The sequence below is a fragment of the Aquarana catesbeiana genome, linkage group LG04, assembly GCF_042186555.1.
Source record: "Aquarana catesbeiana isolate 2022-GZ linkage group LG04, ASM4218655v1, whole genome shotgun sequence".
In the NCBI taxonomy this organism is placed as follows: Eukaryota; Metazoa; Chordata; class Amphibia; order Anura; family Ranidae; genus Aquarana; species Aquarana catesbeiana.
The window spans coordinates 275978099-276004537 of NC_133327.1; the positions used below are offsets into that span (position 1 = coordinate 275978099).

At 41.9% G+C, this 26439-nt stretch overlaps 1 protein-coding gene across 3 annotated transcripts in view; it reads right to left on the reverse strand.

Moving 5' to 3' along the window:
• Positions 1 to 26439, reverse strand: part of FAM131A (family with sequence similarity 131 member A) — a 138745-nt gene that overhangs the window by 32573 nt on the left and 79733 nt on the right. For 2 of the 3 annotated variants that reach the window (XM_073626611.1, XM_073626610.1), the window contains exons 2-3: positions 25970 to 26094; positions 13394 to 13471 (exon numbers count right to left, since the gene is read on the reverse strand). In XM_073626611.1, coding sequence (XP_073482712.1) covers positions 13394 to 13471; positions 25970 to 26094 — 203 coding nt within the window. The remainder of the gene's footprint in view (positions 1 to 13393; positions 13472 to 25969; positions 26095 to 26439) is intronic. The other variant, XM_073626612.1, reaches the window with a different exon arrangement.

Genomic DNA, 26439 nt, shown 5'->3' on the forward strand with positions numbered 1-26439 from the left:
AGGAAATTATGTCATCTCCTCTCATGGAGCCCTTTCCGGTTCCAGCGCGAGAGGAGAAGACATCCATAGTGAGTACACCAAGCAATTCAATAACACCAGGACACAGACACACTTTTAACCCCCCCCCGATTGCCCCCCAGGTAACCCTTTCACTCCCTGTCAGTGTCACCAAGTGATTTTTCACTGATCACTGTACTGGTGTCACTTGTAACACTAATCAGCGTTAGGTTTAGGGTACCCCCATATAGTTCCTTATAAAGGTTTAACCCCTTGATCACCCCCAGCTAACCCCTGTGGCATTAGTATAGTGTACAGATCTTTTTTCTGATCATTGTATTAGTGTCACAGGTTAGCTAGTTAGCGTCAGATAGCTTTAATCCCAGACAGAGTAAAAAATTTTATCCCTTTGATTGTCAGTAGCACTAACATATGTACACACCATACACCTTCCTAAAATAGTGTTTGAACGGATCAATATCTTTGATCTGATCAGATCTATACTAGCGTCCCCAATAGTATAATGTTCCCAAAAATGCAGCATTAGCAGGATCAGCCCTGACACCTGCCAGCACCTGCGTTTATCCCCTCCGCCCAGCCAAGCCCATCCAAGTGTAGTATCAATAGATCACTGTCACTTATAAAACACAGCACACAAAACGGCATCGTTAGCAGAGTTACGCCTGATCCCTGCTAGCGCTAACAGTTGATTTTTTTTGTAGCGATTCAAGCAGTCGCTGACAACCAGGTGCTCTTTTACCTGTGAGTCGCACTAGCTGTACCTATAAATTTAGTGGCCAAACAGAGGTACACTAGTGAAGAGGCCTACACTATGCTGAGCATGACAGATGAGAGCGAAGGGGAAGCCTCACTGTCAGATTCAGGCTCAGTATACGAACCTGTAGAGAAGAGGGGCACCCTAACAGATAGCTCTGATGACGGAGTAGGGGTCCCTGTGACGGTCAAGCATACCCAACGCTGTTCTTCTGTAGCTGAGGTGCAACAACCGCATGGTTTTTGTATGGAGCAGATAGCCAGTACTAGTGCCGCTCAACCTTCTGGTGAACTGGCAAGCACCAGTGGCCTAGTACGTCCTGGTCATAGACCAACCAGCACTGCAGTAACACTTGGTGATGTGGCGAGTCCCATAAGTGCAGTTCAAGCTGGTGCGGTGGCTAGCAGAAATAGTGCCCCGCAGCCACCAAGAATTCAAAGACAGGCCCGTAGAGCCCATAGTGCCCTTCCTGATGCGTTTGTAAATCCTGATTGGTGGCCCACCCCTTCTGCAGGGCCCGTACTTCCCCTGTTCACTGGCCAACCCAGGATTTCAGGTGGAAACAGCGGATTTTAGTTCCCCTTGAATTATACAAATTGTTTTTCACAGAAGATTTGTACAGATCTATTGTGGACCAAAGCAGTTTATACGTTGGTCAATTTATTGCTGCAAATCCAAATTTGACCCTTGCCAGAGAATTTGGCTGGAAACCTATAACGGTTCCCAAATTTAAGACCTTTCTGGGCCTATCCCTCCTCATGGGCATTACTAAAAAGGTTGAGTTGCAGTGATATTGGTCCACTGACCCAATTCACCATATGCCGTGTTCTCTGCTTCCACGACCAGGACTAGATACAAGCAAATCTTGCGGTACATGCACTTCAACAACAATGAACTCTGTAGTTTTCGGGGTGAATATGATCAGCTTCACAAAATTTTGCCCCTCGTAAACCACTTCAATCAACAATTTGCAGCCTTGTTTATTCCCGATCAAGTTGTCTGCGTTGATGAGTCCCTGATTAAGTTTTCTGGCCGCCTTGCTTTCAAAGAGAGTTTCTCCCCAGCAAGCATGCCAGATATGGCGTCAAGATGTATAAGCTCTGTGACAGGGCCACATACATATAGTTTTCTGGTTTATGAGGGAAAAGATAGCAGCATGGAGCCCCCCCAACTGTCCAGACTACATAGGGAGCAGCTGTAAGATTTTTTGGGACTTGGTGTCACCCTTATTCGGAAAAGGGGACAATTATTACACAAGCGTGTCACTTTAGTTACCTTTTTGATTCTGGAGTTGGCGCACGTGGCACCATGGAATCTAATTGCCAGGGCTTCCCCCAACGGCTTGTAGATTCCCAACTTAGACGGGGGGAGAGAGCCTGCTTGAAGTGTAATAAATTGCTTGCAGTAAAGTGGAGGGACACACGGAATGTTTTCGTTCTGTCCTCCATTCATGCAGATCCGACAGTCCAAATTACAACGGCAACTTGTGTTGTTAAGAAGCACCTCTGTGTCCACAAATACAACCTTAACATGGGAGGGGTGGACTTCAACGACCAGATGATGGCGCCATACTTAATTGCCCATAAGGCAAGACGCTGGTATAAAAAAGTGTCTGAATACTTATTCCAATTGGCTCTGCTGAACGCTTATGCATCAGGAAGAACTAGATCCTTTTTTAGCACAGATTGCAATAAAAAGTTGTTTTATTGAGTGAATGTTTTATTGATGCTGTGATTTATTGTTACCATTGTTTGCTTTGCAGGTACCCCATTCAGCTGCAGCACCGATTTATTTATTTTGACAGCAACAGAGTTTGCTCTCACGATATGTAAATAAGCGACTCCAGCACTGTAGGAGGTGATTTCACCACCACAGTTAAAAAAGAGCATATATGTTGAAGTATAGGGGCAGGGGTGGACGTAGGGGCAGATTGCCCCTATGCTTCGGCATATATTTTTATTTACCTTTCTTCATCCACATCGATCAATGTGAATGGAGAAATCTGTTAGGTTCTTTTTTTTTCGCTCAGCCCATGGGCTGAATGAAAAAAAAAAAAAAAGAACGGTTCATGTATGCCCATCATTGGAAGTGGGTGGATGCAGGGCAGTATTCTAATGGTGGGCATACCACCGATCTATGTGAATGGAGGAATCTGTTAGGCTCTCTTTTTGAATGATGCTTTCAGGTTTAGGTATGATCTTGGTATCGTTTTTTCAGCCAGCGGTCGGCGTACATGCAAAAGCAATCTTAGCCGCTAAGCTGCTTTTACAAGCAGTGGGAGGGAATGTCCCCACCCCCGCCATCTTCCATTGTTTTCTCAGGCTATCCTGTCCCACTGGGGAACCCGAGAATGCATCCGGTGGCTCCGCCAGTTGGCCATGGAGCTGATCGGAGACTACGAGCCTTTCATGACTTCGGATTTGTCAGATATAAACAGCGCCACTGGGAAAGCATCTTATCACACTGATCTTGGTGTGGTCAGATGCTTTAAGGGCTGAGGAGAGATCTAGAGTCTAATAGACCCCACATTTTTCAAAAGAGTATACCTGTCACTGCATATTGCTATCATAGGGGATATTTACATTCCCTGTGATAACAAAAATAATAAAAAAAAAAAAAATGAAAGGGACAGTGTAAAAATGAAATAAAATAAAAATCAAAAATTAATAATTAAAAAAATTAATCAATTAAAGCACCCCTGTCCCCCGTGCAAAGGTGAACGCAACCGTCGGTCTCGTGTCATATGTAAACAGCAATTGCACCACACATGTGAGATATCACTGCGAACATCAGATCGAGGGCAGTACTTCTAGCAGTAGACCTCCTCTGTAAATCTAAAGTGGTAACCTGTAAAGTTTTTTTAAATTTTTATAGTTTGTCGCCGCTACATGGGTGTGCATAATTTTAAAGAATGTCGTGTTTGATATCTATGTACTCGGCATAAGATCATCTTTTATATTTCACCAAACATTTGGGCAATATAGTGTGTTTTTGTGCATTAAAAATTCAAAAAGTGTTTCTTTTCCCCAAAAAATTGCGTTTGAAAAATCACTGTGCAAATACTTGTGAAAAAAAAAAATTGCAACACCCATAATTTTAATCTGTAGGGCCTCTGCTTTAAAAAAAAAAAAAAAAAATTTTATATATATATATATATATATATATATATATATATATATATATATATATATATATATATATATATATATATATATAATGTTTTGGGGTTTAAAGTAATTTTCTAGCAAAAAAAAAATTTTTTTTCATGTAAACAAAAAGTGTCAGAAGTGGTTAGAAGAGTGGGTGATGTGTGGCATAAGCTTCTAATGTTGGGCATAAAATGCCAGGACAGTTCAACCCCCCCTCCCTCCATGACCCCATTTTGGAAAGTAGACACCCCAAGCTATTTGCTGAGAGGCATGTTGAGTCCATGGAATATTTTATATTTTGCCACAAGTTTTGGGGTAATTATAATTTATTTAGTTTTTTTTTTTTTTTTTTTTTTTTTTACACAAAGTTGTCACTAAATGATATATTGTTCAAACATGTCATGGGCATATGTGAAATTACACCCCAAAATACATTCTCCTGCTTCTCCTGAGTACGGGGATTTGTGGGACTTTTTGGAAGCCTAGCTGCATACAGGACCCTGAAAACCAATCACCGCCTTCAGGCTTTCTAAGGGCGTAAAATGGTGATTTTATTCCTCACTACCTATCAGTTTGAGTCTCAGAAATGTCAAGATAGCACAAAACCCCCCCAAAAGACCCCATTTTGGAAAGTAGACACCCCAAGGTATTTGCTAAGAGGCATGGTGAGTATTTTGCAGCTCTTATTTGTTTTGGAAAATGAAGAAAGAAAAAAAATTTATATTTTTTTCTTTCTCTTTTCAATCTTTAAAACTTTGTGACAAAAAGCGAGATCTTAAAAATACTCAACATACCTTTCAGCAAATAGCTTGGGGTGTCTACTTTCCAAAATGGGATAATTTGGGGGGATTTTGTTGGGGTGTAATTTCACATATACCCATGGCATGTGGGAGCAATATATTTCAGTGACAACTCTAAAAAAAATAAAAAAAAAAAAAAAAATTGGGGGGGCATTTTTCAGTCACTTGTGACAAAAAATAAAATATTCAATGGGCTCAACATGCCTCTCGGAAAATTCCTTGGGGTTTCTCTCCAAAAAGGGGTTTTGTACTGCGCTGCCATTTTACCACCTCAAGAAATGAGATAGGCAGTCAAACTAAAAGCTGCGTAAATTCCAGTAAATGTACCATGGTTTGTAGACGCTATAACTTTTGCGCAAACCAATTAATATACGCTTATTGAAATTTTTTTTAACCAAGACAAGTGGCTGAATACATTTTGGCCTAAATGTATGACTAAAATTGAGTTTATTGGATTTTTTTTATAACTAAAAATAGAAAATACATTTTTTTTCCAAATTTTCAGTCTTTTTTCATTTATATCGCAAAAAATAAAAATCCCAGAGGTGATCAAATACCAACAAAAGAAAGCTCCATTTTTGGGAAAAAAAGAACGCAAATTTTGTTTGGGTACCGCATTGCATGACCACGCAATTACCAGTTAAAGCAGCACAGTGCCAAATTGTAAAACGTGCTCTGGTCATTAAAAGGGTAAATCCTTCCGGGGCTGAAGTGGTTAACAAGCACTTCCCATTTACCACTTGCTGACCGACTCACGCCAATATACGGCAGCAAAATGGTTAGTTCCCGCGAATCACCGTATGGGTATGTCTGTACCTTTAAGTGCGATAGCAGGCGTGCACGTGGCGCTGGAGGGGCTTGCGCCCGCTGCACGTGGCCGGTGGGCATGATCGCATGCACGACCAGGGATTTGTGTGTGTAAACCCTGTTCTGTCAGGAGAGAAGAGACCTATTGTTTGTTCCTACTAAGTAGAAACAATGACATGTTTCCTCCCCTAGTCAGTCCTATCCCCCCAGAGTTAGAACACACCTAGGAACACACATTTAACCCCTTGATCGCCCCCTAGTGTTAACCCCTTCCCTGACAGTGACATCTACACAGTAATCAGTGCATTTTTATAGCACTGATCGCTGTACAAAATGTCAATGGTCCCAAAAATGTGTCAAAAGTGTCTGATCTGTCCGTCGCAATACCGATAAGAATAAATAAATAAATCGCAGATCACCACCATTACTAGTAAAAAAATATATAATAATAATAAAAATGCCATAAATCTTTCCCATAGTTTGTAGACGCTATAATTTTGTGCAAACCAATCAATATACGCTTATTGCGTTTTTTTTTTAACCAAAAATATGTATAAGAATATACAGTGGGGACGGAAAGTATTCAGACCCCCTTAAATTTTTCACTCTTTGTTATATTGCAGCCATTTGCTAAAATCATTTAAGTTCATTTTTTTCCTCATTAATGTACACACAGCACCCGATATTGACAGAAAAACACAGAATTGTTGACATTTTTGCAGATTTATTAAAGAAAAACTGAAATATCACATGGTCCTAAGTATTCAGACCCTTTGCTCAGTATTTAGTAGAAGCACCCTTTTGATCTAATACAGCCATGAGTCTTTTTGGGAAAGATGCAACAAGTTTTTCACACCTGGATTTGGGGATCCTCTGCCATTTCTCCTTGCAGATCCTCTCCAGTTCTGTCAGGTTGGATGGTAAACGTTGGTGGACAGCCATTTTTAGGTCTTTTCAGAGATGCTCAATTGGGCTTAAGTCAGGGCTCTGGCTGGGCCATTCAAGAACAGTCACAGAGTTGTTGTGAAGCCACTCCTTCGTTATTTTAGCTGTAAGGCAGAGCGCCTACCATTCAATAGTTAAGTTACCAAATATAAAGTACCATCATCCCAATAATCTATAACAAAAGAAGGTAGGGAGTAGGGAAAGCCGCAGTTCGCTGCTTCTGTCGGCAGTTATCCTAACCCCCCACATATAGGGGAAACCACAGGGGACTATTTCGGTACTGGAGGTAGTAGGGTATTGGTACAAACAGGTGAAGGAAAAATAGTAGAATAAAAACTAGGTTTTTAATAGAAAATCATTTTAAAAAAAGAGATAAATTTATCTCGAAAGTACAATAACATATACAGTTGTCATACAGAACAAAGCAGTACATACAACCACATGAATTGTATCCAATAATAACAGAGATTGCAACAATGACTTGGATTCTCGACCGGTTTCGCGGTGTTCACCGCTTCCTCAGGAGAGTAAAGTCTATAATGTGGCATAAGGACAGATAATAAATATACAGAAATTCACAAATGCATAACATTTTTGTAATGGTGGCAGCGAGATCATTAAATAATACATTGAACCATAATATACAAATTGAGTATAAGAAAGGACAGGCTCACCCGTTCAGAATTTCTCTGTGGATATGTGGGGCCCCATACAGTTCTCCCTGCGACGAACACAGGGGAAAACAGAACAGCCACTGGTGGGTAAAATATTTAATTGGTTGATTTGTGTGTGGGTCACTGCACCACAAAGCAAGGTAGAACATAGTAGGGTATAGGGGTACCCATAAGGTAGCTCTAGGTTGGGACCCAGTGTGCAAAGAGAAGGAACTAGAAATGGTGATAGGGGGAAAATAGGAAGAAAGAAGGAAGAAAGTGAGGGAAAAGGGGGGGGGGGGGGAAGGGGGGAAGAGGGGGGAGAGGAAGGGGGGGAAAAAACGAGGGGGGGGGAAAGGGGGGGGAAAGGGAGAGGGAGGGGGAGAGGGAGGGGGAGGGGGGGGGGGGGGGGGGGTGGGGGAGAAGGGGAGGGGGGGAGGGGGAAAGGGGAAAGTGCCCACCCCTACTCCTTTGATACAGAGCATACCTTATGCCCAATATCTACGGCTACGCAGGAACTGCACACATGACTCTGACTTCAAACGCCAGGCCAAAGCATTACGCGCTCGCCTCCTACGACGAGGCTATTCCTCTACCACCTTACGTAAAGCGTATAACAAGTCCTTATCACGTTCACGAACTTCTCTCCTTTTTAAAGATAGGAGACCGCCTTCCCCTACAGAAAACGTGAGATTTATCACCACCTATTCTGCACATCACCAGGTGTTGCGGAATATTCTAGCCAGGCATTGGCATCTTTTGGCTGAACATCACATTCTAAACAAATATATTAGACATACACCTGAAATGGTTTTCCGCAGAGCTCGATCACTACGTGATCAACTCACTGCGAGCCACTACAACCCTATCAAACCTACGCGTAGTGGCCCCAATGGCACTTTCCAATGTGGGGAGTGTCCCCGGTGCCCTTGGGTCCACGAAAGTAGAACAGTGACTCTACCTAATGGAGAAATTCTGGTCCTACGGACCTTCGCGAACTGTGCTACAAGGGGGGTTATTTACCTCATGAAGTGTGTATGCAAAGCCTTCTATGTGGGCAAAACTATGAGGGAACTTAGGCAGAGAATCGGTGACCACCTCTACGACTCAGAAAACGGCAAACTGACTACTATCGGCCGACACATCGGACTTTACCACAGATTCGACAATTCTGTGGCCAAGTTTCTGGTATTAGAGGTGGTGAAACCCAGTCCCAGAGGTGGCGATTGTGGGATCGCTCGATATTGCAGAGGGAGTCCCTCTGGATCGAGCGACTCAACGCCACCACCCCGCCTGGCCTAAACGAGTCAGTGTCCTATAGGGCATTCTTATGAATTCTGGTTTACTCCTCTTCCCCCGTCCCCCCTTCTTTTCCCCCCCTCCTCCCTTCCTTTTCTCCCCTTCCCTCCCCCCTCCCCCCCTCCCTGCTCCTTCCTTTCCCTTCTCCCATCCCCTCCCCCCTTTCCCCCCCCCCCTTCTCTCCTTCCCCGTTTCCCCTCCCCCCCCCTTCCTTCACCCTGGCACCCCCTGGGTCAAATATCAATATATTAATTATGGCTGCCTAGGTCTCATTCTCTAAGGTTAGGGGTGGCTGACACTCCATACAACTCTACACATTACTTGTATATAACACTTGTTTTATTTTTTGTTTCATTAAGCTGTATTGTTTTGCTTTATTATGTTGCTGTTCAAGGCCAGGCTCCTTCCCCCGTTGTCAGACCCTGTTGGTGTGTTCCGCCCCGTTTCATCTCCTAGGCGACGGACACATGCTCGCCCTGGCAGCCCTTCGGCTGCTTGTGTCTCCTTGTTTGGGAACTAGATTCCCCTTGTCGGGAGCGCGCGCGTGCGCAGTAGCACTCTGTAGTGCACCTGCGCAGTGCGGGTGAGCTGACCCGGTGACGTCAGGGACCGCCCTTGCCAGGCCGTCCCTGACTTCCGGGTTGGGGTGCTTTTATAGCGGCCGGTACACGGCCGCTGTACGAGCCTACAGTCCTCCGGCGTCGCGCTCTACGAGGTAGCAGCATCTTGGTAAGTCTCACCTCCCCCCCCCCTCCCTTCCCCCATTCCGTCCCCTTCCTTCCAATCCCTCCCTGGTGGTTGACTTCTCCCTGCTGTCTCCTTATCCATGCTGCGCTTGGTCACTATTGCTTTCCTATGCACAGTGGCCACTTGCAGCGTCTGTGTATGGCCTCATATGGGTATTTTACTATTTCTTCCTTGTGGGGGACTACAGATAACTTGTCACGTTTACACCCTTGTACCTGCTATTTATACCTATTACCTATGGTTTGATACCTTCTACTGTAGCAAGCTATCGTTGCTGTCCCCTTGCTTTGTGGGCACTTTTCTCCCTCCCCTCCCTCTAATATCCTAGAGTATAAATGTACCTTACTCTATTACAGCTTTTGCGGCTACTACCTTCCTTGCACAGACCATTGGCTCCACCCTTGTGGAGCTTTCACTATCACTCATGAGCGCCTGGATCGTTTAAACGTTCATTCACCATTATCCCCATCAGTGTATACTCCTCCTTTACTTTATTCTACCACCCTCGTTGACCACGTTGCAGGGGTAAGTTATGGCCCTTATTATCTGTGTGCATTCTCCCTTCTTCCTGTCTCTTTTTTCTAGTCTTCCCCATTCTTTCCTGGTTCTAGCCTTTGCCTCTTACCACCCCCCCCACCCCCACTATTTCTCCTCCCCCCCCTCCCCTCCCCCTTCCAATTTTCTTTCCTTCCTTTTCTCCTCTTCCCTCTCCCCCCCCCCCTTTCCCCCCCCCCCCTTCCTTTCCCCCCCTCTCCCTTTTCCTCCCCCCCCCCCTCTCCCTTTCCCCTTTCCCCCTCCCCCCCTCCCCTTCTCCCCCCCCCCCCCCTCCCCTTCTCCCCCTCCCTCTCCCTTTCCCCCCCCCTCGTTTTCCCCCCCCCTTCCTCTCCCCCCCTCTTCCCCCCTCCCCCCCCCCCCCCTTTTCCCTCACTTTCTTCCTTCTTTCTTCCTATTTTCCCCCTATCACCATTTCTAGTTCCTTCTCTTTGCACACTGGGTCCCAACCTAGAGCTACCTTATGGGTACCCCTATACCCTACTATGTTCTACCTTGCTTTGTGGTGCAGTGACCCACACACAAATCAACCAATTAAATATTTTACCCACCAGTGGCTGTTCTGTTTTCCCCTGTGTTCGTCGCAGGGAGAACTGTATGGGGCCCCACATATCCACAGAGAAATTCTGAACGGGTGAGCCTGTCCTTTCTTATACTCAATTTGTATATTATGGTTCAATGTATTATTTAATGATCTCGCTGCCACCATTACAAAAATGTTATGCATTTGTGAATTTCTGTATATTTATTATCTGTCCTTATGCCACATTATAGACTTTACTCTCCTGAGGAAGCGGTGAACACCGCGAAACCGGTCGAGAATCCAAGTCATTGTTGCAATCTCTGTTATTATTGGATACAATTCATGTGGTTGTATGTACTGCTTTGTTCTGTATGACAACTGTATATGTTATTGTACTTTCGAGATAAATTTATCTCTTTTTTTAAAATGATTTTCTATTAAAAACCTAGTTTTTATTCTACTATTTTTCCTTCACCTGTTTGTACCAATACCCTACTACCTCCAGTACCGAAATAGTCCCCTGTGGTTTCCCCTATATGTGGGGGGTTAGGATAACTGCCGACAGAAGCAGCGAACTGCGGCTTTCCCTACTCCCTACCTTCTTTTGTTATTTTAGCTGTGTGCTTAAGGTCATTGTTTTTTTGGAAGGTAAACCTTTGGCCCAGTCTGAGGTCCTGAGCACTCTGGAGAAGGTTTTCGCCCAGGATATCCCTGTACTTGGCTGCATTCATCTTTCCCTCGATTGCAAATCCCTGATGAGCAGTGCCTGGTTTTCTCCACATATACCGCTTAAAATTAAGGCCAAAAAGTTCTCATCAGAGCAAAGAATCCTATTTCTCACCATCTTGGAGTCCTTCAGGTGCTTTTTTTAGCAAACTCCATGCGGGCTTTCATGAAGGGTCTGGTCGTCCCAAACGTTTTCCATTTAAGGATTATGGAGACAACTGTGCTCTTAGGAACCTTAAGTGTAGCAGAATTATTTTGTAACCTTGGCCAGATCTATGCCTTGCCACAATTCTGTCTCTGACCTCTTCAGGCAGTTCCTTTGACCTCATGATTCTCATTTGCTCTGACATGCACTGTGAGCTGTAAGGTCCTGTATAGACTCGTGTGTGGCTTTCCTAATCAAGTCCAATCAGTATAATCAAACACAGCTGGACTCAAATGAAGGTGTAGAACCATCTCAAGGATGATCAGAAGAAATGGACAGCACCTGAGTTAAATATGAGTGTCACAGCAAAGGGTCTGAATACTTAGGACCATGTGATATTTCAGTTTTTCTTTTTTAATAAATCTGCAAAAATGTCAACAATTCTGTGTTTTTCTGTCAATATGGTGTGCTGTGTGTACATTGATTAGGAAAAAAATGAACTTAAATGATTTTAGCAAATGGCTGCAATATAACAAAGAGTGAAAATTGTAAGGGGGTCTGAATACTTTCCATCCCCACTGTATATATTGGCCTAAACTGAGGAAGAAATTCGTTTTTTAAAAACATTTTTGGGGATATTTATTATGGCAAAAAGTACAAAAATATTGTTTTTTTTTTTTTAAATTGTTACTTTTTTTTGTTTATAGCGCAAAAAATAAAAACCGCAGAGGTGATCAAATACCACCAAAAGAAAGCTCTATTTGTGGGAAAAAAAGGACGTCAATTTTGTTTGGGTACAGCGTCTCACAATTGTCAGTTAAAGCGGCGCAGTGCCGCATCGCAAAAAATGGCCTGGTCATTAATCAGCCAAATCTTCCGGTCTGTATGTGGTTAAATGTGTTCAGTTTGAATATCCTAGTTGTGTAAAAGGTTTAGCAGTGAATTTGTAATAAACTAAAACAATGGAAAAAAGATTCAGCACATTATTACTACAGACACCAAGAGATAATTTTGACCCACCTCCTATAATACCGCCTGCCTTGTGTTGGACTAACCTATTCATCTGTATAAGAGATAAGTAGTGCTGGGTAAGGGAGGTGCAAAATGCTAATTTTCTAGCTGAAGTTCCTATTTGCTTAGTAGAGCCTCCTTGCCTTGTGCGGTCTAAAGCCTAGTACACACCGGTTGAATTTCGGGTGACATCAGCCGGTTCAATAAGTCTGCTAAAGGTACCTCTGGACTTTTGCAATAAACATTCTTATATAACTTTACTTAATAAAAGATTTGCTTTAGTTCAAATATTTTTTCCTGAGTGAGGCTGACTAGAAAACTGTAGCAATATTAGAAAAACTATTTCCGACTCACAGAGGCACAATGAAGTCCCTATGTTATAACTACCTTACCTATTAAGTAACTTAATGGCACTCAACATGAAGATTAATAATTTACAAATTACATAAAAGGAAATTTTACTGCATGGGAAAGGTCTGAAAAAAATAATTGTTCCAGTTGCATACATCAAAGTTTTGGATCCAAGTGCAGTATGGCAGAATGAAAGGCATAATCTGGTTGGCTACTATGGAAAAAGTCTTGTTATCTGATAAGTCTGTACATGACACCAAATGTTGAATAGAGGGATCTACAATGACTCCAACCCCAATGACCCTTATTAAATCAGGAAACCTGGAAAACAAATAGTCAAAGTGAATTTGCATGTGAAACTGCATTCCGTTGTACCACAACCACATTCATATGCCTCCATTTCAGACAGATCAATGCATGATTAATGTGAACAAATAATCCCTTTTAAAGCTTTCTTTAAATAAGCGCATGTTGTAATGGCAGGTGGCATGTTTGCATTTAAAAAAAAAGATTAAAAGAAAAGTCTACATACGAGTAATTTAAAGCTACACATATGGGAAATTTATCCTACAGACGGTTTTGAAATAAGTGAAAGATGTCACACAAAATGTTTTATGCTGCATGAATACATTTCATTAGTTGTGTATGCTGATCAGATGTCTAGAATGCATGTCCTAGTTAGCACAACAGATGGGTCACAATAGTACTACATACAGTTTATTACTTATGTCACCACAACGATAAAGACTGAATTTTATTACTGACATCAATAGCACACTCTAGCAAGTTTCTAGTAAAAAGTAATAAACAGATACTAAAGAAATGAGGCTGTGCCCTGCAGAAAAGGTAGAAGAGAAGAGAAAGCGGAGATGTGGATCATCATAACAATGAGAATGGATCCCATTTGACATACCACAACCCCAGAACTGCCCAAACTTTTGGTTCTTCTGTCCTCCAGCAGATCTTCCAAACTCAACACATACGTGTTGCTCTGTCAGGGAGAGAGAGAGAGGAATGCATATAGTGCTCTGCGATAAGTGCCAGGAAGCGAGTAAGGCTTTTCATGCTCTGCAAAAAATTATAAGGGGGGCAAACGACATGCTCTGCAGTTTTCCATCACATCCAGTTTATAACAGGTGGTGCTCACTCGTCTCCCCCTCCTTCCACCTACTCACTGAGATCCAACATCAACAAGGTGAATTTCTATGGAAACCTCAGCATGGAGAGAATCTCCCAGGATACAAAGAGAACACATCAGGTGGGGGGAAAGAGAGAGCGAGAGAGAGAGAGAGAGAGGAAAAATAAATAAGGGGGAGATTAAGCAAAGAGAGGAAAGGCTGAAAGAGCAGAAAAATGTTTTCTTGTCTGAAGTCATCACAGCAAATGTACTGGAAAGGTGACGAATAGACCCTTAGCGCCACAAGGCAAGGTCACCAAAGTATCACCTTCATTGTAACCTGCTTTGTTTACAAATTATCGCTTTACTGCAAGACATGCTAATGCATGCTAGAATGCTCATGCACAAGAATTGTACAAAAAAGCAAACAGTTTATTAATCTGAGATTAAGCCCACAGTAAACAGTTTGATTGGTTGAATAATCTAAAGATTATAATTGGTCAGCACTTTGACAACCTAGTTAAGTGGCGCCTTCACCGTAATTTTTATTTATTTTTTTTGAAAATGTAAAGGTTGGAAAAAAGAAGGAGCGCAATCTTGGGACACGGTACATGGGATAGAAAGTCCAAATTTCAGGTGAGTCAAGGAGAAACATGCCATAAAAGTGTTTTTTAAAGGCTGAAGGTTTTTTTACCACCAGGCATCAGGCATTCTAAAAAACCTTTAGTGTTCTGCTCCCCCCCACCCAATACTTACCTAAGAGCACTTTCACACTGTCTGCGCAGTGGCGCTATTCGGCCACTAGCGGGGCGGTTTTAACCCCCACTAGCAGACGAAAGAGGGTTAAAACCGCCTGCAAAACGCCAATGCAGTGGTATGACGGCGCTGATTTCAATGGGCAGGGGCGCTACAGGAGCACTGTATTCACTGCTCCTATAGCGCCGCAAAGAAGCTGCCTATATATATATATATATATATATATATATATATATATATATACACACACACACACACACACACACACACACACACACACACATATATATATATATATATATATATACACAGTGGGGACGGAAAGTATTCAGACCCTCTTAAATTTTTCACTCTTTGTTATATTGCAGCCATTTGCTAAAATCATTTAAGTTCATTTTTTTTTTTCCACATTAATGTATACACAGCACCCCATATTGACAGAAAAACACAGAATTGTTGACATTTTTGCGGATTTATTAAAAAAGAAAAACTGAAATATCACATGGTCCTAAGTATTCAGACCCTTTGCTCAGTATTTAGTAGAAGCACCCTTTTGATCTAATATAGCCATGAGTCTTTTTGGGAAAGATGCAACAAGTTTTTCCTTGTCAAAAGAAGTTTATTGAGTATACAATATTATAAAGATACATAAACAACAAGTTTTTCACACCTGGATTTGGGGATTCTCTGCCTTTCCTCCTTGCAGATCCTCTCCAATTCTGTCAGGTTGGATGGTAAACGTTGGTGGACAGCCATTTTTAGGTCTCTCCAGAGATGCTCAATTGGGTTTAAGTCAGGGCTCTGGCTGGGCCATTCAAGAACAGTCACGGAGTTGTTGTGAAGCCACTCCTTCGTGATTTTAGCTGGGTGCTTAGGGTCATTGTCTTGTTGGAAGGTAAACCTTTGGCCAAGTCTGAAGTCCTGAGCACTCTGGAGAAGGTTTTCGTCCGGGATATCCCTGTACTTGGCGGCATTCATCTTTTCCTCGATTGTAACCAGTCGTCCTGTCCCTGCAGCTGAAAAACACCCCCACAGCATGATGCTGCCACCACCATGCTTCACTGTTGGGACTGTATTGGATAGGTGATGAGCAGTGCCTGGTTTTCACCACACATACCACTTAGAATTAAGGCCAAAGAGTTCTATCTTGGTCTCATCAGACCAGAGAAACTTATTTCTCACCATCTTGGAGTCCTTCAGGTGGGCTTTCATGTGTCTTGCACTGAGGAGAGGCTTCCGTCGGGCTACTCTGCCATAAAGCCCCGACTGGTGGAGGGCTGCAGTGATGGTTGACTTTCTACAACTTTCTCCCATCTCCCAACTGCATCTCTGGAGCTCAGCCACAGTGATCTTTGGGTTCTTCTTTACCTCTCTCACCAAGGCTCTTCTCCCCCGATAGCTCAGTTTGGCCGGACGGCCAGCTCTAGGAAGGGTTCTGGTCATCCCAAACGTCTTCCATTTAAGAATTATGGTGGCTACTGTGCTCTTAGGAACCTTAAGTGCAGCAGAAATTTTTTTGTAACCTTGGCCAGATCTGTGCCTTGCCACAATTCTGTCTTTGAGCTCTTCAGGCAGTTCCTTTGACCTCATGATTCTCATTTGCTCTGACATGCACTGTGAGCTGTAAGGTCTTATATAGACAGGTGTGTGGCTTTCCTAATCAAGTCCAATCAGTATAATCAAACACAGCTGGACTCAAATGAAGGTGTAGAACCATCTCAAGGATGATCAGAAGAAATGGACAGCACCTGAGTTAAATATATGAGTGTCACAGCAAAGAGTCTGAATACTTAGGACCATGTGATATTTCAGTTTTTCTTTTTTAATAAATCTGCAAAAATGTCAACAATTCTGTGTTTTTCTGTCAATATGGGGTGCTGTGTGTACATTAATGAGGAAAAAAAATGAACTTAAATGATTTTAGCAAATGGCTACAATATAACAAAGAGTGAAAAATTTAAGGGGGTCTGAATACTTTCCGTCCCCACTGTATATATACCGTATTTATCGGCGTATAACACGCAATTTTTTCCCCTTAAAATCAGGGGAAAATCGTGGGTGCGTGTTATACGCCGATCCCCTGCTGATTGTGAGCCTTTTGGCCGTTCTCGGCGGCTTTCGGCGGCTCTCGCAGTTCTTCTGCGTCCGAAAGCCTCCGAGAACGGCCGAGAGCTGCCGAGAACGGCCGAGTGCGTCCGAAAGCCCCCGAGAGCCGATGAGAACGGCAGCGCCATTTTTAAACGGCAGTGTACCTACAAGTTTGCAAATGACAAAGGGACAAGGCTACAGATGTACACTGACAAGGCTACACTGACACTGGCTACAGATGGACACTGACAAGGCTACACTGACACTGGCTACAGATGGACACTGACAAGGTGACACTGACAAGGCTACACTGACACTGGCTACAGATGGACACTGACAAGGCTACACTGACACTGGCTACAGATGGACACTAACAAGGCTACACTGACACGGCTACACTGACACTGGCTACAGATGGACACTGACAAGGCTACACTGACACTGGCTACAGATGGACACTGACAAGGCTACAGATGGACACTGATAAGGCTGCATTGATGGGTGTTTAAATGTAAGTTTTTTTCCTTAAAATTCCCTCCTAAACTTGGGGTGCGTGTTATATGCATATATATATATATATATATATATATATATATATATATATACACACATACATACACACATATACATATACACACACACACACATACAAAGGATATAAAAAGTCTACACACCCCTGTTAAAATGTCAGGTTTCTGTGATGTAAAAAAAAAAAAAAAAAGAGAAAGATAAATCATTTCAGAACTTTTCCCACCTTTTAATGTGACATATAAATTGAACAACTCACTTGAACAACAAACTGAAATCTTTTAGGTGGAGGGAAGTAAAAATAAAAAAACTTAAATAATATGGTTGCATAAGTGTGCACACCCTTAAACTAATACTTTGTTGAAGCAGCTTTTGATTTGATTACAGCACTCAGTCTTTTTGGGTATGAGTCCATCAGCATGACACATCTTGAATTGACAATATTTGCCCACTCTTCTTTGCAAAAACACTTCAAGTCTGTCAGATCATTCTTATGGTGTAGGGAATCACCGACACTAAAAGATGATATCTGAATGATGCCTGTAGCTGCAGGTATCCCCGCTCAAAGTCAAAGAGGTCATATGACAGCCGGCGGGCGGTAAGTGGTTAAAATGATGGCAGGCGTGTACTGACTCCTATTTAACATGAGTTTGAATGTGATTGCTTAATTCTGAACACAGCTACATCCCCAGTTTTTAAGAGGGTTTGCACACTCATGCAACCTCATTATTTAAGTTTTTTAGTTTTACTTCTCCCCCTAAAAGATTTCAGTTTGTTTTTCAACTGAGTTGTACAGTTTATAGGTCACATTAAAAGGAGGAAAAAGTTTTGAAATTATTTAGCTTTGTCTCAATTTTTTACATCGCAGAAACCTGACATTTTAATGGGTGTGTAGACTTTATATATCCAATGTATATATATATATATATATATAAATATATTATATTTTCCTTTACAATCACTTTAAGCTGCTCAGGTGTTACAATCTTGTTGTACAACCTCTGTCCTTTAGATTTACCAAAAAGGAATGTAATGTGAGGGCCTGCCAAAACAATCTATTCCGTTTATACCCAGGTGGTAAGTTGCACTACACAGTTGTTCCTAGATCCATAGGAAATTGTACAATCAGCAGGCTAAGCAAAAATGGCAACTGCCCCAATAAATAATGGTGGTAGGCATCTTTATTTAGCTTGCTGGAATTGTCACAGGACATATTGGATGTCTTCAATTGCCAATGTGTTGTGTTGGTCTTCCTGTGCATTTAAGGAGGAACTGCAAAGGGGCATAACGGCAAACAGCAAAGGGGCATAACGGTCCTCAATTTATCTATATCTATCTATATATATATATTTATTTGTATATATAAAATTTGTTTTGTTGGCTGGCTGCTAAGTGTGCTGGGAGACATTTGTTTTGTTAGATTATGCAATTAGATTGTAATTTATATGGGCAGTTAAACTAGTTGTAATACTGTAGTGAAAGGTTCCCCTTAAAAGCATTCATCCAAAACCAAAACAGTAGTTTTAGGTTGTATTTTCTGATATAAGCAACTGCGGGGTATAATGCTTACTGGAGGATTAGTTTGAGCTAGCCATAAATAGGTGTATGAGCAGACAATTGGCTTTCATCTGCAGTAATGGCCACTCTCTTACACAGCTGAAGGGAAGCAATGCCCGTGCTGCCAGCACCTTACTTCCGAAGCTTCATTAGAGGAGGAAAGGATCAGACAAATCTCAGAGATACTGCAACAATCTGGAAAATCCTCATGTGCAGCAAAGGGCAATTCTGAATTTAAAGGCACTCATTAACTTCCTAGGGTTATCTCATAGTAGCCTGATCTTCACTCAAGGTTTTGTGGCCAGCCTTACCTGCTTTTGCTGGAACTATAGTCTCTGACATTGCTCTATGTGTTTTGAACCCAGAAACACTCATAAGTCACATAATCAGGGGAGAGGGATAAAGCGAATAATGGCAGATGGGATTGTTAGTGAACTGTAGCTGAAAAAAAGGACAGTGAATATTATTATTAAAGTATTAGTAATACACTTGTGATTCACTGACATAAAACAAGGCGACAGCAACTGAAGTCAGAACTTGGATCTGTGTACTTATCCTGAATCAATGACTCAGAAAGCACTGAAACCATTAGATCACAATGGCAACCAGGAAGCTGGAATTATCAGAAGCAGGAGGTCAGCAATGGCAGTCCTCATATTTCTCTCATGCAGGTTCCCCTTAATATGGTCTTTATGATCACATCACAAAATATATTGGTGGTTAGAGAGTCAGTGTCATTATATGCTTCTGTAGCTAAAGTATACTCATTCCTTCCTTGTTTTTACGAATGGCTAATTGGGATGTTTTGAGCCAATGTTGTCAGAGCAATATTGCTGCAGCCCTCAAAATATAACACTACTGCTGGAAGATGGCGTAATACAATATATATGTTGCATAGAGCAACTACTGTATAGATAGATATTGTCCTAAAATATGCATTTCACTGTTCACAGGGAACTAAACCATCTTCAGAACGCAAAAACTCATGCCTTTGTAGCACCCTGGAGGCCTTAAAATCCCAGAAAATTTTAAAAGTTTTTAGCAATGTTGACAGCTGGCTTTGTCCCATCTATCCTCCCACACTTTATTGGCCAGTAATCGATCCATAATGAACATGGCCCAACATGAATGTGCAGAAGGCATAAAGAAACAGGACAGGCACCGTCTAAAGTATCAAAATTTGACCCACTAATGATTAGAAAAATGAAGACATTTCTTCTTAGAACTTTTCCCAAGAATTTTTATTTGGGAATTCTACTCATCTATGGCCAGCTTAAGAGCAGTTTGCCTGCCTGCTCCCATGAACTTTCCTTCTTCACGTGTCAGTCATCATGATGTAACAAGTGGTGGGCTATTACACACAGGCTCCCACTAACTTAATGCAGGGCAGGAATGGAAAACAAATTGCTCTGCCTGTCTGGTTTTGGAGATCATCTAATTGATATATTAGCGCCTACTCCAGCTTCAGAAACGGAGACAAACTGTTTGAAGGCTATATTTATAGATTTAACAGCTCGGTCATTACAAACTCTGAAAAAATTCTTGTTTAGACCAGAGTACTTCTAGGACAAAAGTGTAATGCCCCATACACACGGTCGGATTTTCACACGGAAAATGTGTGATAGGACCTTGTTGTCAGAAATTCCGACCGTGTGTGGGCTCCATCACACATTTTCCATCGGAATTTCCGACACACAAAGTTTGAGAGCAGGATATAAAATTTTCCGACAACAAAATCCGTTGTCGGAAATTCCGATCGTGTGTACACAAATCTGACGCACAAAGTGCCACGCATGCTCAGAATAAATAAAGAGATAAAAGCTATTGGCCACTGCCCCGTTTATAGTCCCGACGTACGTGTTTTACGTCACCGCGTTTAGAACGATCGGATTTTCCGACAACTTTGTGTGACCGTGTGTATGCAAGACAAGTTTGAGCCAACATCCGTCGGAAAAAATCCACGGATTTTGTTGTTGGAATGTCCGAACAAAGTCCGACCGTGTGTACGGGGCATTACAGTGTAAACAGGAAGAGACGTTTATCGGCTTTTCCTCACTCGCGTCTGACAGATGCGAGTAGAGGAGAGCCAATCAGCTGCTCTCCAGACAGGGGGGGGGGTCTTTGCCGATTGTTTATCAGCAAAGCCCCCTCGCATATGCCCGCCAAGCACCACCAGGGATGCCGCCAGGACCACTAGGGATGCCCACAAAGGATGCCTACCAGGTATGCCACCCTGGACTACCAGGGATATGCCAATCAGTGCCCAGGCAGATGCCAATCACTGCCCATCAGCAATGCCTGCCAGTGCCATCCATCAGTGCCCATCAGTGTCCCCTATCAGTGCCACCTATGAGTGCCCAGTGCCCCCTATCAGTGCCTCCTCATCAGTGCTCATCAGTAAAGGAGAAAACCGTATCTACAACATTTTATAACAGAAAAAAAGAAAAACTTTTTTTTTTTTTTCAAAATTTTTGTTTTTTAATAGAAGTGATCAAATACCACCAAAAGAAAGCTCTATTTGTGGGAACAAAATGATAAAGATTTTGTTTGGGTACAGTGTAGCATGATTGTGCAATTGTCATTTAAAAAGTGACAGCACTGAAAGCTGAAAATTGGCTTGGGCAGGAAGGGGGAGAAGTGCCTGGTATTGAAGTGGTTAAATATCCCAGGCATTGCTTCAATGGTCTGTACTGGGTTTCCTTGTAAGGAGCGGGGATTTGCTTGAATAAACTAATGAGAATTATTGGTGCGTGGAAGACTTGTCATTGAAAACTGAACTATGGCGAATTCCTGCACAAAGTCTGATCAGTGTATCATGAACTCTCCCTTATTTACAGCCCAACTGGACCAGATACCATAGGACACTTTCCCTGAAATGTTGGAGAGGTCTACATGGTTGGGGGACTCTAGATTGAGAACATGTATACCTAATTAAAAAAAAAAATGCAATTCCTATACGTAAATTTACTTTTCAAAATATATTGAAAAATTTGAAATTGTGCATCTATTTCAGTTGGTTAAATAAAATGGAAAGACTCTCTCTGGCCTAGAATTTGATAAGTGACCAAGTCATTATAGAAGTATGAAAGCTGCCATTGCTTGGTCACTGTGTTGTCAGACCAAGACTGTCCCACCGCATTGAACAGCTCCTGTAGGTTTCAGAAGGGTGTATATTTCAAGTTATAACTGGGTAGATGTCTCTCACATACATTATTAGTATTTTTAGATTGTAATGGTTTTTATGGGTTATGGATTCTTTTAGGTGCTTCTGGGTGAACCATGGGATTCTGCTGGCAACAAAGCACATCTGATTTTGTAAAATAGGCTATGCAGATCAATCATCTGACTAACCATCTTCCACAACACGATTGGCTCCACTATCAAAGCCTAACTTCACATTTAAAAAAACACATTATAAAATCACTGGCCCAACATGTAAAAATAAAAAAAACCATGTAGGTTTTATTTTTGTGACATACCTGTCTCCAACCTCATTGACATTACATACAATGCAGGACCAGCGCCCAATATTGGTCTTGCATTTTACATGATGTAGGTGCACATTGTCATGTCACATCTTTACATTCCGGCACTGGAGAGAAAAGTATCAGTATTGTCTGTCAAGGGATCATGGGTTAAGGTAATATCTATCTTATCTTACAATGTCCAACAGCCTGTTCCACAGATACTAGCTTTGTTACCCACAGCTTCCGACAGAATCTTACCTCCGATATATTTCTGGGAGTGTCATATGTCTGGTATCTCTCTGCAGGCTGCTGTTACATCTGCCAGCCCCTATGTGAATAAAAGGCACAGTTATGACATAGGGGCCAGTGGATAAACCACAGCCTGAGGTGGGTACAAAGGCATCTGAAACTCCCATAAGTGTTGGATATTAACGTGGAAGTCCAACCTAATACTTACATTTCTCCCCTGCAATCATTAATGTGAGCCAAGTTCAGCCTTATGTCTCAAAATGAAAAAATCCAAGTTTTTTTTCATTTTGCAGAATCCAGTGCCGTCACATGACTTTGAATCTACTTCCTGCTGAGTGTAAAATCAGCCAGTGGGTATGGTTACTGAAAGCTAGTGACATCACTTCCTGGGAGGGACTCTGTTCCTGTGTAGCCAGTGGGCGTATACAGGATGAGAGGAGCTGATCACAGGTTCCTGTCCAGTGTTCTCTCATTTTATTTCTTAATTTGCTCATGTATTAGGATGTACAAAGCCCCATCCACACAGGGGGATGGGAGGAGCAGTGCACATATACAGTATAGCTGTGCACAGGAGAAGGGAGCTGGACACAGGGGGGGACTGTCAGTGTAGCTGCAAGTGCTCAGTCTACAATGATCACAGTACAGGCAACCACTCTGTTTCCACTAGTGCGACTTTGAAAAGGCACCTGCAATGCTTTGATGTGACTGATCCAGAGATTGTAAAGTTGGATCAAAGCTGCACTCAAAGTCGCATGAAAGTCACTCTAAATCGTCCAACTTTGGGGTTGCATTAGTGGAAATGTACACTAAGGCTCCGTTTCCACTAATATGACTTGATTACAATGACACCTGTTCCCATCTATGTGACTTTGAAAATCAGCATCTTTGAAAAGGTACCTGCAATGCTTTGATGAGACTTTGATCCAGAGAGTGTAAAGTTATGCCGCGTACACACGAGCGGACTTTACGGCGGACTTTGCCCGGCGGACTGGATTTCGTCGGACAATTCGATGTGTGTGGGCTCCAGCGGACTTTGTTTTCTCAAAAGTTGGACGGACTTAGATTTTAAACTTGTTTAAAATTTATCCGTTGAAATCGAGTCCGGTCGAAAAGTCCGCTCGTCTGTATGCTAGTTCGACGGACAAAAAGGCACGCTAGGGCAGCTATTGGCTACTGGCTATGAACTTCCTTGTTTTAGTCCGGTCGTACGTCATCACGTACGAATTCGACGGACTTTGGTGGATTGTGTGTAGGCAAGTCCGTTCATTCACAAAGTCCGTCGGAAAGTACGTTGAAAAATCCGCCGGGCAAAGTCCGCCGTAAAGTCCGACCGTGTGTACGCGGCATTACATCAAAGTCACACTCTAGTCTTAGGCTATGTTTCCACTAGTGTGACTCCAAAGCTGTGCGATTTAGAGTGCGACTTTGAGTGAAGCTTTGATCCAACTTTACACTCTGGATCAAAGTTGCATCAAATTAGTGCAGGCACCATTTTAAAGATGCATAGATAGGAACGTTTTCCATTGAAATCAATGGGCTGTGACTTGTCATGCGACTTTGTGTCCAAAGTTGCATGACAAGTCGCACTAGTGGAAACGGAGCCTTAAACTCAATACCCACATGTAGATGCCTCAGCTGGGCCTGTGCCACACCATGCACACAGTGCCCATCACACCATGCACAATGTTTTTTGTTTTTTTTTTAAGCTTCAGGGCCATTATTCTTGTCCTTCCTTCCATGCTTAGGGAGTCATTGACCCAGAACATGCATATTCATATAAGGTGTACCAAAGCCTGATATGTGAAGGAAATGCAGCCATGATCCCGACAGGTCCAGTCCCATGGAATACATGGAGCTGTCTAATTCTTTCCATCTTTGACACTTATTTAGATGGTGAAGAAGGATATATTGTACCCTGACTACAATGTATATAGTTGTTTGATTACATTAACTGAAATAACATATTCAATATGTCATAACTTCATCAAACATGATAACATGAGTGGTGAATATAAGTAGATCTGGTGTATATGAACTAGGAGGAAAGCAATCTGTCCATAGCAACAGATTCTAGCAGTCATTCTCACTGTGCGTAAAAAAAAAGGAGCTATTTTCAAAAATGGATATGTCCATTTTGGGTGGAGTAAGGAAAAGCTCAAAGGCTATTCCGCTGTGTGTTTGTCAAAAGTACCATATTGGATTAATCCAGATGATTAATATGGATATATGGGAAACCAAAAAATGTACTGTGGAAGAATTTTGATGTTGTGCCCCATAGATTGTGCACTTAGGCTCAGTAGTGTTTGTAACCACATCACTTGGGTTCACATCCTGTCCAGAGATTAGGAAGATCTCCATTGCAAACCCCCAAACAGCAGAAAAGACCCAAGGGAGAGATAAAACCCTGCACTTTTGACCTCAGAAGATGAAGAATGCCGTTGTGAGTGCAGTTATTCTTTAAAAGTTTAGGAAACCTGTTCTGAGATGAGTATACAAAAGTTTCCATTTCTGTGTCTGAACAGCTTGTTGCCTGTCTGGCTTCACTAATCTAGGACAAGGTTACTGATTAGGAAAGTGAGAGTGGATGCACAAATCCTGATCTACAACCTTGTTCCAGGTCAGTGATTGAGAAATTAATGAAGCCGCTGGATCAGCATCACAGCAGGAGAGCTTGTATTTTCAGAAGCAAATGTCAGTACCTGGAGTCTTCATTCAGGTTTCTTTTAAAAAAAAAAAACATCTTTAGCTTTGATTCATCAAGCTTCGAGTAACACTTAAAGTGTAATTCCTCTTCTGCCATCAAATGAGAAAATCCAACTGTTTTTTTTTTTGGGTTTCCCATTCACACATCAGAACATAAAAATTTAAGAAAAATATACAGTATATATTTACCTTTTATGTCATGGCTGACTGCAAGCATTTTTCAGCATGTTCAGTGAGAGTCTTTCCCAAAGGAAATCCTTAGGACAGGATGAGCTCCCTCTTGTTAACTTACAATGGGGAAATCATGCTTTTAAATCATTAACCAATTTTTAGGTCATATGGTGTTCAAATCTATTTTACAATTCATGGTACAAGATCTGCCAGCACAGTAGACACAGAGTTGATTATAGCAAACACAGCTCCTTAGCCCCCTCATAAACTCCAAACAGTATCTAAAACAAAAAGGTAAGCTGCAATGTTAAATATATATATATATCATTTTTAAGTTATGATTATGTGTGTGTGTGTATGTATATATATATATATATATATATATACACACACACACACACATTTTATAATATATATATATATATATATATATATATATATATATATATATATAATCATTTTTAAGTTACGATTATGTGAATGGGAACATGCCACAAATACAAAGTGAGTTTTTCCAATTTGACTGCAAAAGTAGAAATGAACTTTAAGCATTGTAAGTACACTTGCAGTACCCTAAAGTGGCCTATCAGGCAACAATATAATATTGTATGTCATTTTAGCATGCCTTAAGCACAATTTAGCATGCGTTAAACGTTACTGTGGCTTAATGACTTAATAGGCCTCTCTCCCCAGTTTATATAAAGCTACTTCCAAGTCACGATTAAATTATAAGCCAACAAAAGCTTAAACATGCTAGCCCATGCACAACAATGCCAGGGTTAAAAGGCTTAAACTTGCAGTGCTTAATTATTAACAGAGGCCAAGCATCAAAGCAAGGCAAACCATTTGTCACCTCTAGGAACTCCTGGCTCTCCGATGGGACTTGCAGGTTAAACCTTCTTATAAGGAACGGCCTTTTCTGGTGATAAAAGGCAGCACTGCACCTCCCTTCATGCCACTCCACACGCAGGGCTTCCACTGGGGGAACACGCAGGAACAAGTAGACATTACAGCAATTATGAACACTGGTCAGCAACATCCACACTATGTGGATGGGTGCTCATGGTACTGGACAGCACTAATAGTAATAAGGCAATGAAACCAACACTAGTGAGAATCTGGTAATGGCATGTGTGCATATGTGTAATTCAGTGTGAGACAGGCGGCAAATCAGGGTCTTTTTTTATTTAAAAAAAAAAAAAAAAAAAAAGGAAGGAAGGAAGAAGAAACTACTTTAGATTGTCGGAAATTCAGCAGAACAGGAAAGATAGCTGTGATTAAAAGTGTTGTTTGCTGTACATAGTTTCTGGTATAAAACCTGTC